Below are 16910 nucleotides of genomic sequence, written 5' to 3' on the forward strand. Positions count from 1 at the left end.
TAATCCCAAGAGCCAGGAAAGACAAGAGGACACTTGGAAGTATTTGGTTAGCTTTTAAGAAAAAAGAAAACATTGGGAATGGAGAGCACGAATTGCTGACAAGATGAATGATCAAGGGCTTCCTTTTCTTGCCAAATTAACATAAAACTAATAGTCCAGCTCTATTATTTTATGGGTTATTCTTACGTTGGAATTTCGTTTTCAGACACAATAATAAGAATTTTTAATAAAATTTATAATACATGAATAATTATAATTGTTCAGATCTAAAAGCCCGCATTTTTAAACTTAGGTTATAGGCATAGAATATGAGCTACAAGTTTGGTATCCGTATAAATACCATACCGCCTACACTTTGTGACATTTATTTTACTTTCCTTTCTCCTCTCCCATAATTCAAAATCTTAATAGATTTCCTAAGATGGAAACCTTCTTGCAAAATGAAATACCATCTTGTTTGGAAATGGAGAGAGGATCAAGATCGCTTTTGTATTCCAATGTCTTTCGCAGTCTAAATGAGACTGTCCGCTCAGACGGTGGCAGTGGCGATGGTGGTGGTGGGAAGGCGAGATCGTCTTCTTCATCGTCCCCTGAACGATCATTGCTTTCGAGTTCAGAATCCAGTTCTCCTGTAAACGAGGTTGGTTCTGATACTATGTTGAATGCTAGATTGTCTGAATTATCTAAGGAAAATATTGCCAGGGAACTTCATGCACATTCTGTCCTTCCGGGATTCACCCAAACCGGTGGAGGAAACTACGTTCCTCTCAACTTTCTTGAATCCTTCCAATCTTCAAATGGAGTCAAACACTCCGACCCTTGTTCATCACCCTCTTCATCTGTCAGCTCCAGAATCCCGAATCTAGGGTTATTTTTACATGATCCATTTCCTGTAAAAAGCGAATCTCTTCCCACAGCCAAAACCCGCGATCACGCTCCGTTTCCAGAAAACCCTTTATTCTCTGTGTCTCAATTCGATCGAAATCAGCTCGATCCCGAGTCAAAGTGGCTGAAAATCAGTCAGAAAGTCAGCAACCATCCTTCAAAAGGATTCAGCGACTACTGGCTCAGCACGACGAAAACTCAGCCGATGAAATTTCCAGCATCCCGGAAAAGCCAACAGAAAACGTGTTCGCCATCATCGCCAGGGAAGCTTTTCCGGGGAGTAAGGCAGAGGCACTGGGGAAAATGGGTGGCGGAGATACGGCTGCCGAGGAACCGGACGAGGGTTTGGCTCGGAACCTTTGACACGGCGGAGGAAGCGGCGTTTGCTTATGACACAGCTGCTTATATTCTCAGAGGTGATTATGCAAACCTGAACTTCCCCGATTTAAAGCACCAGATCAAGGCCAATCCCATGAACAACAACACCGCTGCGCTTCTTGAAACCAAGTTGCGGGCGATTTCACAAGGAATGGTTGCATCGAAGAAGGGCTTTAACGCTCCACAGTCGTCGTCGTCGTCGTCGCCGCAGCATAAGCCGGTTTTGGAAGAGGATTTGAACCAGAAATCAGCTGAAAAAGAATGGGCATTGGAGGTGGAGAGCAGAGTTGGATCAGAAGCAATGGAGATGAAGAAAAGTGCAGAAACGATGGGATCAGATGCTGATGCAGTTCAGTTGAGCAGAATGCCTTCTCTGGACATGGACATGATCTGGGATGCGCTTTTAGTCTCAGATTACTGATCCCATTACTTTTTTTCTTGATTTTTTTTTTTTTTGTATTTTTGTTCAGTTTAGAGGTTTGAAATTTGGTATTTCTTGGTAATAATATGATGACTTTCTAAGTTTAGTTAATTTGCACAATACTTATAATTTGAATTGTTCTGCAAATGAATGTTCTTCATCGTTCATGCTTTAATTTTGCACAGGCCTAATACACCTGATGTTTGAAAAAATTATAATTTTATAATACACCTGTTGTTTGAAAAAATTATAATTTTAGTTCTGTAAGTATGAAAGAATTAATATTATTCTTATATGAATTTATTTTGATAATTTTATCATATAATTTAAATTTTTGGTATATAGAGAACAAAATAGTCGAATTTTTTGCTAAAATAGCCCAAAAAGTGAATCTAGTAGCTGATCACTTGCATATCCATTTTTTTTTTTTTTGCTATTTTAATAAATTCTTTGGCATTTTTGTCCTCAATGTGATTAAATTGTTAAAATAAAGACAAAGTTTGTCAAAAAAAGATTATAAAAGACTTAAAAATCGCCACCCCTATACCTACAATACTAAAATCGCAATTATTTTGCAAACACCACATTTATTTTTCTCCAACAGTTGATGAGAAAGTCTTGTATAAATTAATTAGGCATGATAATATTCTAAGTTATATGAATAACATAATTTATTTTGTGTTGATGTGACATGAGTTATACTATTTGATAGTTTGACGAGAAATTTAATTGCTTAAATAAGGTTGTGAAAAAGGAGAGATACAATCAATGTTTTTAGATTCGGATCGGATCAGTTGGTCCGATTGAGAACTGGTTATGTGTCCGGTCCGAGTCAAGGGGTAAAAAAGGGGGGCAATTGACCCACTCCGAACCGGTGAAAACTTGTCCGATTAGAACCCAATAAAATCGATTTTGCTCATTTTTTTTTTTAAAAAAAACTTTTTAGGAGAGGAGACGGCTAAAAGAGGGAGAAAAAGAAGGTAGGTTCCCCCCCCCCCCCCCAAATTCAAAGAAACAAATAAAAAACTTCTCCCATCTCCATGTTCTTCAACCTCAACTCTCAAGTTCAAGTTTAAAATCAAATTTAAAAAAGTGTAATATAGTGTTAATTTTTGTGGGTGGAAGAGTCGTCGGCGCACCGAACAGGAGCGAGCAACAGCAACAGCTGTTGTAGCTACAACGCATTTTTTTTTTTTTAGTATTTCTAATTTTAGAATTTTGAATGCATGTTGTTTCTTGAATATTTATTGAAATTATTGTGTAAGTTATGAATTTTGGATGATATAGTATTTGTATACAAATGTTTGAACCTTTGTTGAATATTTATGTATAAATGTATGAACTTTATTGAAATTGAAATATTCATTGATGTATAATGTATTGCTGCATATGATGTACAATTGTATAATGTATATGTACATATATAAATATATTAAGGTTCGGGTTAATCGATTTTTTGCTTTCGGTCGGATTGATCGGACCAGTTACCCAGTAACTTGATCGATTCGATCTTCGATCCGGATCTGAAATCATTGGATACAATAACTGAGGTTGAATTCTAGAAATTCAAGAAACTCATAAATAAAATTAGGTGATCTAAAACAAATTAAAAATTTAAAACAAAAATTAGAATTAATTACAACGATCTCTCTTTCAAGTTAATATAATTATTATCACACCTTTTAAATCTAAAATTACAAAAATCTCCCTTTCTGAATTTTCAAGCTTAAAAAGAAAAAAAAGACTTTTAATTGCTATATTTTATAATTAATTAAATGATAATTGCACCCCTATACTTATAAAAATAGAATATTGACAACCCAACTCGTGTATGGATGTATGCACACGCTTAAATGCAGTTTACCTCCTTGTGTTAAGTGAAATGAGCAAATACCCTCTATAAAAAAAAATTAACAAATTAGCGCTATGTGTTTCAAAAAATAAAGTAAAGTATCCCCTATCAATGGTTTAAATAGACGGATAATTTGTTTCTTTTTTTAAAACACAGGGAATAATTTGCTATTCCGCAGGGAATTTTTTTCTCATTCCTCGTATCATAAGGGGGTAAATTGCATTTTTTCTTGTAAGCACATGGTAATATAGAGGAGAAGTTTTTATAATTTCAAAAAAGGAAAGGATATGGTCAGCAAATACACTAGTTTTTCCTAGAAGGTTAATATGGTAATTTACTTTAAAAGTATGAAAACAAATAGTATAGTTCTTTTGACCTTTGTAGATCAACAAAATACAAAGATGGAACCTTTGCACGATTCATGGTCCCCGTATTTTATCTTTATGGAATAATATTATTTTTTTCGCTAAGCAGACATTGACTGTTATACCATCAATTATTGTGATCTCACAAGAATAAATATAATTTTTTATTATAATTAATTATCACGTAAAAAGTAAAAAATCGTAGCAATAAATTATTTTGATTTTTCTACAAGCAAAATTAAAATATTTATTACAGTTAAAAAATGTGGCGAATATTTCTATCTTGGATTAAACACAGATAATATTGATCAATTGTGGTCAAAATTTAAGTTTTCATATCAATTTTGTCTGACATTGATTGATTAAATTGGTTTAACCAATCAAAACTTTAGTTTTTTTTTTTATTTTTTTATCTTGAACTAAAATAAATAGACAATTAAAATTAATTAATTAATTAATTACGTTGAACTACTCATTCAAGTTTTGAGTTAATTTAATCAATAAATTAGGGTTCATAAAACCAAAAACCAGAAGCAAATGATTGACTAACTTGATCAAATAATTTACATTATTTAATTTCCTGAATTAATTAAATTTACTTAGATTAGTTGGGCATGATCTGTTAAGCTTAATCCTCCTAATTTGAGCTATTAAGTTGGGCTGGGCTAGGAGATTACTAGCTAGGTGGGCTAAATAATTTCAGATAATGGATAAATATACATTTTAGGGTGAATTTCAATTAATGGATTTGAATTTGGGGACAAAATTTAGAAAAATGATTTCAAACGACTCAATTTTAAAAGAATTTGAAATATACTATTATTCAACAAAATATAATTTAAAATTAGACTTGAATGATTTGAAATTATTTAAATTTAGAATTATCAAACAAATTCAAGGGATTGCTGTTAAGTTATGAAATCCATAATTTTATAATTTTCAATAAAAATGCAACCTTTGGGTATTGAGCTTTACCTGTATTCTCATTATTTTTAGTAAGAGTTATGATTTATTATTAATTGAAATAAGTTGATTGCAATCATTCCTGTACAACAATCATACTATTACAGATCAATAATATAAAATAAAATAAATTTAATCAATATCTACCATTACAGAAGATAACACGTACTATGCAATTAAACAACATCCCACAAATATTCTAGAGTCTTGTATTCGCCAACTAAACTATGCCTCATTCACAAAAATTTATACTGTTATCGGCATTTTTTGGACAGCAATGTCGTCCAAAAGATGATAGCGGCATTTTTTTCGAGCCCCCATCGCCCTGATAATGGGAGGCAATTGTTGCCCTCTGCCGAGGGCGATGATTGTCCCCTTTTTTGCTTAGGCTGCCACAGCCACCACCTTTTATGAGGTGGGATGGTGATGGCGGCTACGGGCCGGAGGAGGGAGGTGTAACAAGTGAGAGAAAAAAAAAAAAGAAAAATTATTAGATTATTATTTAAAAATTTAAATATAATAATAGGTCAAAATAATTATTTTAAATTGGCTAATAGGTGTAAAAATGCATGAAAATCTTCCATACTCAAATATGGATTGGTGCAACGACGACAACACTGATTTGGACGGGTTTAACGAGTCGAATCTATTGGGTTTCGAATGCGGTGGGGATTGGGTCTTGGTCCAAAAAATCCTTAGTCCACTGGGTCTCGGATTTTGGCACACCAACCAGACCTCACCCTGTTATCCCTATTTATAGGGGCCATTTCATTATTGACATTAAATTTGTAAGTAAATTATATTTTTGATCCTATAAGTGGATTTGTTTTCAATTTTGATCCCATATTATAAATAAATTGCATTTTTTATGTACATCCTTTTTTAGATTTCAGGACACAAAAGGAACTTTCTTTAATTACTTAACGGCTGAAGCTTATTCCATTAAGTGACTTCACATTTGGAGTGAAAATGTACCAGCAATGAAAAATTGGTGAGAAAAGCTCGTGCCTTCTTCCTCATATAAATAGCCCTTGCAAGTGAAACATGGATAATTAAGTCTGTACAGACTCACACACTATTTTTCGAGAGGCTAATGGAGCGGCTGATCATCTTGCGAAGGATGCCGCTTCTCGCCAGTTGACTCGAGTTATGTATCAGGAGGACATTACGAGAGTACTGCGAGGCATTATCCGACTTGATAAAATGGGCACTCCATACCTTCGCCGGTGAGCTTGAGATCGGGCATTGGGGAGAGATTGGTGAGGGCACTACGGAGTTGTACTAGTGGGATGGGCATGTCTACAGGCCAAATTCTACTTGCTTTCTAGGCTCAATAGAGTTGTGTTGTATTTTTTTAGTGTTAATCACTGATGTTGCACATAGATTAGAATTTTCTTTGACTGTAAAGGGAGTAAGTACTCCTTGTTTACCGCTTTTCAATTGTACACTCTATAATTTTTTTGAGTTAATAAACAGGTAGGAGTCCGCCAAACCCCCCGCCTAGGCACAGGCGGCTTTCCCAAAAAAAAAAAAAAAAAAAAAAAAAGTCTGTACAGACTCACACACCACTACACACCCACAAAAACACACAAACACAAATACAAACACAATAAAAAAATGGAAAGAAAATGTAAAAAAGAGAAATAAAAAAGCAAGTTTTGAAGGACACTGGTTTCATTTCAAATCAGAAAATCCAAGTACAATTAATGTTCCGACATACATAAACCCTAGAATTAATCCCACGTAGTAACCAATCCCATATTTGCTTTACGATCTTTTTCGTCATTGCTAAGATAGATCCCGAAGACATTTGCTGAATAACTGTACTTGTAGTAATAATCATCCTTGTCCCAACCGCCTTGGAATACGACGATCCCCTTATCTTTCGAACCCCACCAGAAATGACAGAAGAAAAGAGTTCTTTTGAAAAATTGATTACGGAAATGCCAAGTAAAAACTTGACCGGCGTTGAGAGTGTGCGTGCCCAGATCGTCATCTTTAGACGCGCAATGTATCACCAAACTCTGGGGGAGGTCACTGTAAATGTTGATTTCATGTTTTTCCAAATATTTAGTAGCTTTAATCTCATGAACAAAACTCACCCATAGCAAAAAGAGAAAAATGAGACTGTTGATGCTTGCATCAGACATTATTAAAATGGAATTTTTATAAGTTCTATTGAGTGGTTCATTCCCTCTTGAAATAATATCCACAATTTATAATGTAAGGAAGGGGATTTGATTATACACATAAAAATACATTTAGGTAATAGAAAAAACATAGATTTATGTACAATTGGAATGTCATTGAATTTATGCAGATCCTTATATAGGTAGATTACAAAGATTGCAAGTATGAAAACAACTATTGTCATTGCTCAACAATTTTGATTTATTGTCTAAATGAAATTTTTTGCAAATCCTCGATAACTGTTAGCAACGAATTTAGTAAAAAATTATTTTCTTGATAATTAGTTTGTCACTGATTTTAACTTCAAAATTTTACTAACAAAAGTATTTGTCCGCCCCATTTTGCGGAGAAATTTTCAAATTTTTTGTCTAGGTGAGCTAGCTATTAAGTTTTGCAACACTAAATACAACAAGGAAATATTTTGTTTCGAAAATTTTAAAATTACAACAACTTAAAATTTTTGTTCCTTGGTAAATTTGTTGATGAACTATTGATAACTTTACTAATAATTGTTTTAACTATTAGCATAATTTCTTGTAGTGTTTTAAACTATTTTTAAATTAATATTAGGACTAAATTACGCTTTGAAGTTCGAAATGCATGCACATTAATCCCTATATTATAAATCACCACAACTTAAAAATTATAGTAAATCAATACTATATCTACTACGATCAGATAAAATCGATGCAGAAATTTAAGTTTTAATTATAGTTCGTATGGTTTAGGTATGACCAAAATATTTACCATAATTTTTTAGTTACAGCAAATTTTTTGACTTCATTTGCAGAAACAACGCCTAATAGGCATTGTGTATCCATGGTTAATTAGTATCACTATAATTTTTTACTTTTAACTATAAAAAATTAATCACGGTGAAGATTTATATTTCTTTTAGTGACGAGTTATAAATATTTTAGGATATTCTAAATTTTACACTAACTTTGAATAGTATTAATTAACAGAATATTGTGCTTTTCTTAAATATTTTTTTTATATATAGGATTTAATATAAATAGAACCAATTCAAAAATTAGCATTTTTTTTTTCAAATCTTTCTTATTATTTTCAGAAATATCAACCTCAATTTCCCCAGATTTATTGTTCCTATTTTATTTAGGATATCTAGAGATAAATCTTCACTTCCTGAATAAGAATGCTTTTTACAGAATTACCTTCTTATAACTTATATTAGAAAATCTTTTCCTGAATTAGTCAACTGCATATTACATTGTGATTAGATTTATTATCATATACCATATATATATATATTATTAGAAACGCAAAATATTTTAATAATTTATGAACAATACAAGAAAATAGAGCATCAAAGATGAAAAATTAGAGACGGAATTAAATCCGTTTGTATTAAAAACAGATTTGGAGATCGAAACTTTTTTTTATGATAAATTACTAATAATTTTTATATCAGAGATGAATTTAGACGGATATATTATTCCACTAAATATATTATATTTTGTCTCTATTTCCGTCTCTGATACTTCAAAAATCAGGATGGTTGACAGTTATTTTTTTTTTTTTATTTCAGTCTCCATTTCCGTAGCTCATTTATTTTTAACTTACCAACGAAAATTTCCGTCTCTAAAGTTATAAATAGGAATTTTTTTATTTATGAAAATATTAAAACACAAAAATAAAAAAAAATTAATACTTGACTTTTATTTTCAATGCGAGTTTTGTAGTATGATACCTTTAATGAAATGGAATAGAGATGTATTGAGGATCTTTGGAGTGAATTCAACTGGATTATACATTATTATGTAGTTCTCACACAACAAAGCGTTTCTTGAATTTGTTGTGAATTAATAGCATTTTATCTCCCATTAAATGGTAAATGGGTCAAATAATATATATAATCCCTTGCAAGATGGAAAAGGTGTAATTATCCATTGGGTGATCAAATAATTTTCAAAATCGCTGAGATTGTCCGAACCAAATTGAGTTGAATCGTTTATTATAATTTGTTTAAAAAACTACAATTTTTAAATTTAGGGTAAAATTAACCACACTGCATTATTGGTTTTGTTTTAATTTAGTACCAAAAAACTGCGAAAAAAAAAATCGTTAATGATATATTATTTGAAATTTTAAATTACATACATAAAAATATTTGATAAAGTTAATTAGTCGTTTAGAAGACTTTAATATTCAATTTATAGAATCTCAAAGTACATACGTTATCAAATGTGCACAATTATAAAAACTCACTTTTTTATAAAGTTAAATTTGGATGCTCAAAGCTAAAAAAAAAAAAAAAAAAAAAAGCCCACGATTTTCTATTTCTCAAAGGAAAAATTGTTCTTTCAAAATGAGTACAATTTACATAGTAACGGAATTCAAAAGACCAAATTCCAGCTATATATCATAAAGGGTTAAAGAGAGGGATGATTTTGCAATTGTGCATTAATAAGTAAATATGTCTTGGAGTGATGTGCAATATATATAACATGAGATATTAAACTAATTATTATTGGGCGTTCTTATTCAAAATGAAATAACTGAAGTACATCAAAATCTTAACCTTCCCATGTGTTTACTTTTATCATGACAGACGCAGGTGTTTCTTCATAGCAGAGATAAAATCCGTCGTTCTTGACTGAATAAGTATATGTGTGATAATAATCACCTTGATCCCAGCGGGCCTTGAAGACATCAAAAGCCTTTGTCTTTTTACCCCACCAGAAATGACAAAAGTAAAGAGTAGTTTCTATAATATTAGTACTAAAATTCCAGCTGAAAACTTCACCAGAATAAAGAGAATGGTATCCCAAATCATCATCTTTCGACGCGCAATGCGCAATTATTCCTGTAGAGTTTTTGGGAAGATTATTATATATGTGAATCGTATGTTTCGCCGGCAGGATATTGGTAGAAGCTTCGATTCCAAAGTTAAATGACAACAAAATTAAAAATAAAAAAATACTAATGATACTTGTAGAAACCATCACTGAATTAGGCATTTGTTGGTTGTATAAGTAATTAAACTTTGTTCTTCCCATTGTATATGATATCATGCATATTTATATAAGAAACAATTTCGTGCTAAACATGAAAAATATTTAGGAAAGTCATGAAAAGAGATTGCAAAAATCATAAGATCTCCATATTATATATGCAATTCAGTAAGTAGCTTTGAGGATTACAAAGTACTTACAAATTAAGGATTTTGATTTTGATTATGTGAATAGTTGACATATCATTTTGAAAATAATAATGTGGAAGTCAAAAAATGACTTAATGAGGTGAAAAAAGTGGAAGATATTGATGATATTCAAAAGAAATTATATGTCGATTTAATTTAAGGATTCATTTTACAAATAAAGAAAGATTAAGGAAGATCTATGCATAAAGCTTTTCCAAATAAAAATATAAAGCTTTTTCAAAAAACTTAGGGATAATCACACTCCTCTTTTCTGAGATTTGGTGTAATTACATGTAGACCCTTTTTGATTTGAGAAATTATATTTAGCACTCTGACTAACAAATAAGTCCCTCGATTAGTCAAAATCACTCGAGTTGCTCATAATAACAAAAAAATTGAAAAAAATTGTATTTATTCCCGATTAATTTATTATTGACTTATAACAAGTCAAATAATTTTTTTCATGATCAAATTACCATCATACATCTTCACGCATTAATGCATGTGAGAAAGTATATTTTCATTGTTATAAAGGGTAGTTTAGTCTAAAAAAAAATTATTTAACCTACAATAAGTTAGTTTGAATTCAATCAAGGGTAAATATTAATTTTTATTTAGTTTTTTCGTTAAATCAACAAATTCAGTTAATTTTGACTAATGAGGGACTTATTTGTTAAATGGAAGCAAACCTTAAAAGTGTTAGATATAATTTTTCAAACCACAATAGGCCTATGTGTAGTTACACCAAACATCAAGGGAGGGAATTGTAATTACCCAAAAACTTAATATTAAATTAGCTAATGATACAGAAAATTCCAAGTATACTTTAATTAGAAAGGTAATAAAAGATCATATATAAAATCTAGAAAAAAATATTTAACATAAGTTTTACTCTATATATATTTTATGAACAATGTATGATCAACAAACTGATATACTTCCTTTAACATAAGTTTTACTCTATATATTTTATGAACAATGTATGATCAACATACTGATATACTTTCATCAATGAGTTATAGTTCAATTAACGAAGTTCAGGCTCTATGATCTTAGATGCCATATGTTGGAATCCAGGGATATGCGTGGGAATGTTGTTTCTACTGCAAAGTAGATGTTGGTTAGATTTAATTTATTCGATAGTATTAATCAGGTATAACTGTTGCAATGGTCTTTCTTAGGTATTGTTTCTACTGCATAGTAGGTATTGTTTCTACTACATAAATGTTGGTCATCGTTAGATACTAACATTGGATAGAAATAATTATAATCGATTTATTTAAAAAAAAATGATATGCTTCTTATTATATATGATATTCCCACAATATATATGAATACTCATCACATTTATTTCTAAAAGTAAGATAAGAATAAAAACTCTATCTATGTCCTAAGAATATAGGATAAATATTGTTCAATTAAATAGTGTAAGCAAGATGGAAATATATATTACAAAAATAGGGAAAAAAAAATATTTTTAGTCCAGTAACTTGGGTCTCGATCAATTCTAGTCCACTAACTATAATAATTATCATATTTTATACATTATATTAAAAAAAATGCTTCAATTAGGTACTCTAGTGGCTGATTTTTTTATTTTTTTATTTTTTTGCTGAAATTGCTTCAATTTGAGAATTTTTTATCCCACGCGACAAATGATGTAGACTTATTTTCTTGAGTAATTATATTTTTTCGTCCACTAATTTTTTGATGATTTAATTTGTCCCATATGGCACTAAAAAATACTTTAGCTCAAGTGAATATTTTTATATCTTCTCTCCCACATAAACACTTAAATAAAAAAAGAATATCAAATTGAATTTAAATAAGCTTTGAATTTATATTTTATACTAGCTTTCGTGACACGTCATCTATGCCAGTATATAGTAAATATTTTTACACACTTTAAAAAGTATTATATATTAAAATAAAATATATAACTTGATATATCAGCTTCAAAAAAAAGTATTATCGACCAAAAAATATATAAACCCAGAAAATTATAGATAATTGTAAATAATATTTTATAAATACTTATAGATTATAAAAAATTTTAAATAAATAATTATTATGTTATAAATAATTATAGATTATATAGACAAAAAATTAGTAAAATTATAGATATATATAAATAATTTTATTATTAGTTATAAAATTACAAATCAATATACATAAAATATTAATTTATTAAAAATGCATAAAATTATAATAATTATAAATACTTATAAATTATATGAATAAAATTCTTATTTTATATCATATAATACATAAAATTATAAAACTACAGATTATTATTTTGTAAAATAATTATAGATTATAAAAAAATTATTATGTTATATAATATATATTTAAATAAAAAAATAACACTCCTGCCCCGCCCCAACCCCCTCCCCTCACCCGCCCTCGCCCGCTACAAAAGGGGTGACACCACCCCCAACGAAGGAGGGCGTTGTCCCCAATTGATTTATTGTAGGTCAAATAAATTTTTTTATAACCAAATTACTCTCATACATTTTCACACTTCACTACATATAAGAAGGTATATCTTCACCACTATAAGGATAGTTTAGTAGGAAAAAAATTGTTTGACCTACAGTAAATCAATAATAGATCAATTGAGAGCAAATATCAATTTTTATTTATTTTTTTTTTTGTTAAGATAAGCAATTCAGTGTATTGACTAACGAAATAATTTATTTGTTAGAGGAAATAAACTTCAGGGTGCTTCGTGTAATTTTTCAAATCACTGAAAATTTATGTAAAATTACACCAAATCGTGGGGGAGTCTGATTATTTATTTATTATTATTATTTTTTAACTATGCTACTTGCCTTCCGAAAAGGTAAAAAAATAGCTGTTAATTACCTTAACGTATTCATGGTATTGAAAAAATGCAAGCTAAATATTTATTATCTTAATTGGTCATTTTTCTATTGTCCGGTGATAATGTTCCTAAGCTTCAATATACTTTGAATGAACTTAGACGTTTGTTGTTTTTATTATTGTAATTGTTGTAATTTTCATTCATGGTAATTTACTACATCTTTTTTTAGTTCAAAATTAATGAAAAGATATAAATTGAGATTTCAAGATTATTTTTTTTTCTCCCTTTATGTTGTCTTTCTTATACTCATTTAATATAAATGCATAATTTTTCTTTATTTTTTTAAGTGATATCATTTTAGATATATGTACTTTAATATAAATTTATTTTTTTATATTAGATATTCGTTAGTTGAAAATAATTGAGAATCGAAACTGCACTATGGCCGCCCCTAATTATCTCGTTGTCTTGTTATATATATAAAGAGCAATATAGCATTACTTCAACCTCAATTTTTAATTATTGGTATTAGAAATGACCAACACATGGCTTATGTATGCCATGATGTATATATGTTTTAATGTATTCTTAATTTTACATAATCATTTAAACTAAAAGATACTAAGTGCAGTTTTCTTACATGTGATAATAAACTAATTATTTATTGGGCATTCTTATTCGAAATGAAATAACTGAAGTACATCAAAATCTTAATCATCCCATGTATTCACTTTTAACATATGAGATGATGGCTTTTCTTCGTAGCCAAGATAAAACCCTTCATCATTGACTAAATAAGTATATGTGTGATAATATTCATCTTGATCCCAGGCAGCCCTGAAGACAGCAAAAGCCCTTGTCTTTTTACCCCACCAGAAGCGACAAAAGTAAAGAGTAGTTTGTATAAAATTGGTACGGAACTGCCAACTGAAAACTTGACCAGAATAGAGAGTATGGTTTCCAAAATCATCATCTTTGGATGCGCAATGTGCAATTAGTCCAGTAGAGTTTTGAGGGAGACCATCGTATATGTGAATAGTATGCCTTACCGGCAAGATAGCGGTAGAAGCTTCGATTCCAAAGTTAAATGACAACAAAATTGAAAGAAAAATACTAATAATGCTTGTAGAAACAATCGTTGAATTAGGCATTTGTTAATTTTACAAGTGATTAAACTTTGTTCTTCCCATCATATATATAATCATGCATATTTATATAAGAAACAATGTGATGCTAAACATGAAAAATATTTAGGAAAGTCACAAAAGATATTGCAAAATCACAAGATCTACATATCATATATATGTAAATTTCTAAGGAAATGAAATTAAACAAAGGATTTTGATTTGATTATATGAATTGTTGATATATCATTTAAAATAATAATGTGAAAGTCACAAATATTATTAGCTTTCTTCGTCTTATATTTATAATTGAGTTTAGAAATTTTTCGCATTCTTTAATATCTTAATGGAATCTAACTTTAAGAAAACACAAGTTGGTTGCAAGATTGCGAAATCTAAGTTTAGGAAAGCACATTATTTAGTAATTATATCAATCGTAAGAACCTTAAATATATAATTTAGAAATATGTCATTAATGTAATAGCAGGTCTCTTAATTATTAATTAGACGTAGATAATTAAGTTTAAAATATTAGAGTAGCCAATTTGGAATTCTAGTTCATAATCTCTTCTCTTTTCGTTTTACCAAAAATTAACTTCAGAAAATTTATCAATAATATTTTAGTATAGTGATTAAAGTTAAGATTTAGGTCTCATGAATAAGTTCGAGAGTTCCACCAAATGTGTGGATATTTGTGTCACTTTATGTGAATTATTGTAATTTATTTAGATATAGCAATATAAAATCCATTAGCATAGTCGACTGTAATATTATGAAACTATCACTATTTTGCCTGGGTAATAATAAATCGTATTTCACATAAAAGAAAATAATAATTGCAATGCTTCGAGAAATGGTGTGAAATTCATGTTAATTTATAACTACGACAAAAACTGAACCCTTTTTTGTGTCGTTGGTCTGTCATTTTTCTTCTTTTTTGCTTTGTCTGTTTTGTTTAACTTACTGAATTTGAGTATTTAAAAATTGGTACGATAGAAATTTTTATTTATCATAGGATAGATAACATCTCCAAAAATATAGAATACAAATACATATTCTTCTTGATACCTGACAATGTTTTGCACCAATTATTGTGCTGTAGAAGCGCTACCCTCCACGACCAATTGGTTTCGATTCTGCCAGAGGCCCCAACAAATTACCACAAATTACCACCGCAACGAACAAAAATAGATAAGGGGACAACGGATCTCCTTGATGGATCCTCTTTCCCAACAAAAATAACCAAATTGAGAACCACTTAGCATTTAGATGCACTGGGGAGTAGCAGAGTTAGGCCTTAACCGTAGTTTTAGTGTAGGATGGGGAAGCCCGTTTGTTGCGAGGCTAAGGATGCCATTAAGTTATTCATCGTTTATCTCCAAAAAAAAAAAAAAAAAGTATAGAATACAAAATCATATAGGTTAAATTATAATAAATTTTTCTGAAATTTGGTATAATTACATACCCTTTGGTGTTTGTAAAATTATGAATAACTCCCTAATCACAACAATTAAATAAAAATTAGTGACAAGAGTTTTGTTTTTGTCACAATAATGAATTTAAAAATTAAAAATATAATTAGTAAGAATTAGTGATAAATTAAATTGTCATTAGAAACAGTTAGTTTTATATTGACAATCTAGTGAAAATAAAGATCACTTATTGTCACTATATTTTTTTTTATCATTATAGATGTGTCACAAAATATATGTAGTGACAACATTAACTACAGTTCTTATAATTAATAATTATATAGTGACATGATCAAAATTATTGTCATTTAATATATACTTTTCGTGAAACTTTTAAAACTGTTACGCGATATCTGTCACTAATATTATATTAATCTGTTAGTTTTTGTTAGGTGCGAATCCATTTTTCATTATGAACTATAGCCAAATATTATTATAAATTATGAATTATAGTTTTATGTATTTAATTTTTTTTTAAAAAAAAGGACTAAGTGGACAGTTTGTTTTTTTTTTACAAACTTATAATTTTTTTTCATCCACCTTTTAGGTTTTTTTTTTTACAAATTTTATTTTTTTTAAAAAAAGCTACCGTATGAGCAAAGTTGATAATTACAAACCTCCATCTAAGGATTACATAATTAAAAATGTAATATGAGATTGAAAATGTTATTTTCTCTAAACCTCTTGAATATATATAAATAATAAGGGAAATATTATTTAGACAACTAAAAGAAGCATGTGAAATCTGAAAGATAAATGTAATAAAGATGACAAAAAATAGAGTTTGGGAGATGGATTTTATTCCCTAATTATTTATTGGGAATTCTTATTCTAAATAAAAACAATTGAAGTACAATGGCGATCAATTACATTAAAATCTTAATCCCATGATTTCACTTGATCCATATCAGATCCTGGTTTCTCTTCATAGCCAAGATAAAAACCCTCATCGTTTACTAAATAAGTATATGTGTGATGATATTCATCTGCATCCCAGACGGCCTTGTAGACAACAAAAGCCTTTGTTTTTTTACTCTTCCAAAAGCGACAAAAGTAAAGAGTAGTACCCATAAAATTGGTACGAAAATTCCAACTGAAATTTTGACCAGAAGAAAGAGTATGGTTTCCAAAATCATCATCGTCAGACGCGCAATGCGCAATTAGTCTTGTAGAATTTTTCGGAAAGCCATTATATATCTGAACCGTGTGTTTTCCCATGAGACGGGTGGAAGCCCCAATACCAAAGTTAAATGACAACAAAATTAAAATGAAA

The 16910-nt window shown here is 29.7% G+C and overlaps 1 protein-coding gene across 1 annotated transcript; it reads left to right on the plus strand.

Moving 5' to 3' along the window:
* Positions 1-331: 331 nt before the first annotated feature.
* On the plus strand, positions 332-1790 carry LOC105172058 (ethylene-responsive transcription factor ERF062). Its single transcript, XM_011093397.3, has one exon. It carries the CDS (start codon positions 422-424, stop codon positions 1682-1684), a length of 1263 nt encoding a protein of 420 aa, XP_011091699.2. The 5' UTR covers positions 332-421; the 3' UTR covers positions 1685-1790.
* Positions 1791-16910: the final 15120 nt, after the last annotated feature.

Source organism: Sesamum indicum, linkage group LG10, assembly GCF_026168435.1.
Source record: "Sesamum indicum cultivar Baizhima isolate 11 linkage group LG10, ASM2616843v1, whole genome shotgun sequence".
NCBI lineage: Eukaryota > Viridiplantae > Streptophyta > Magnoliopsida > Lamiales > Pedaliaceae > Sesamum > Sesamum indicum.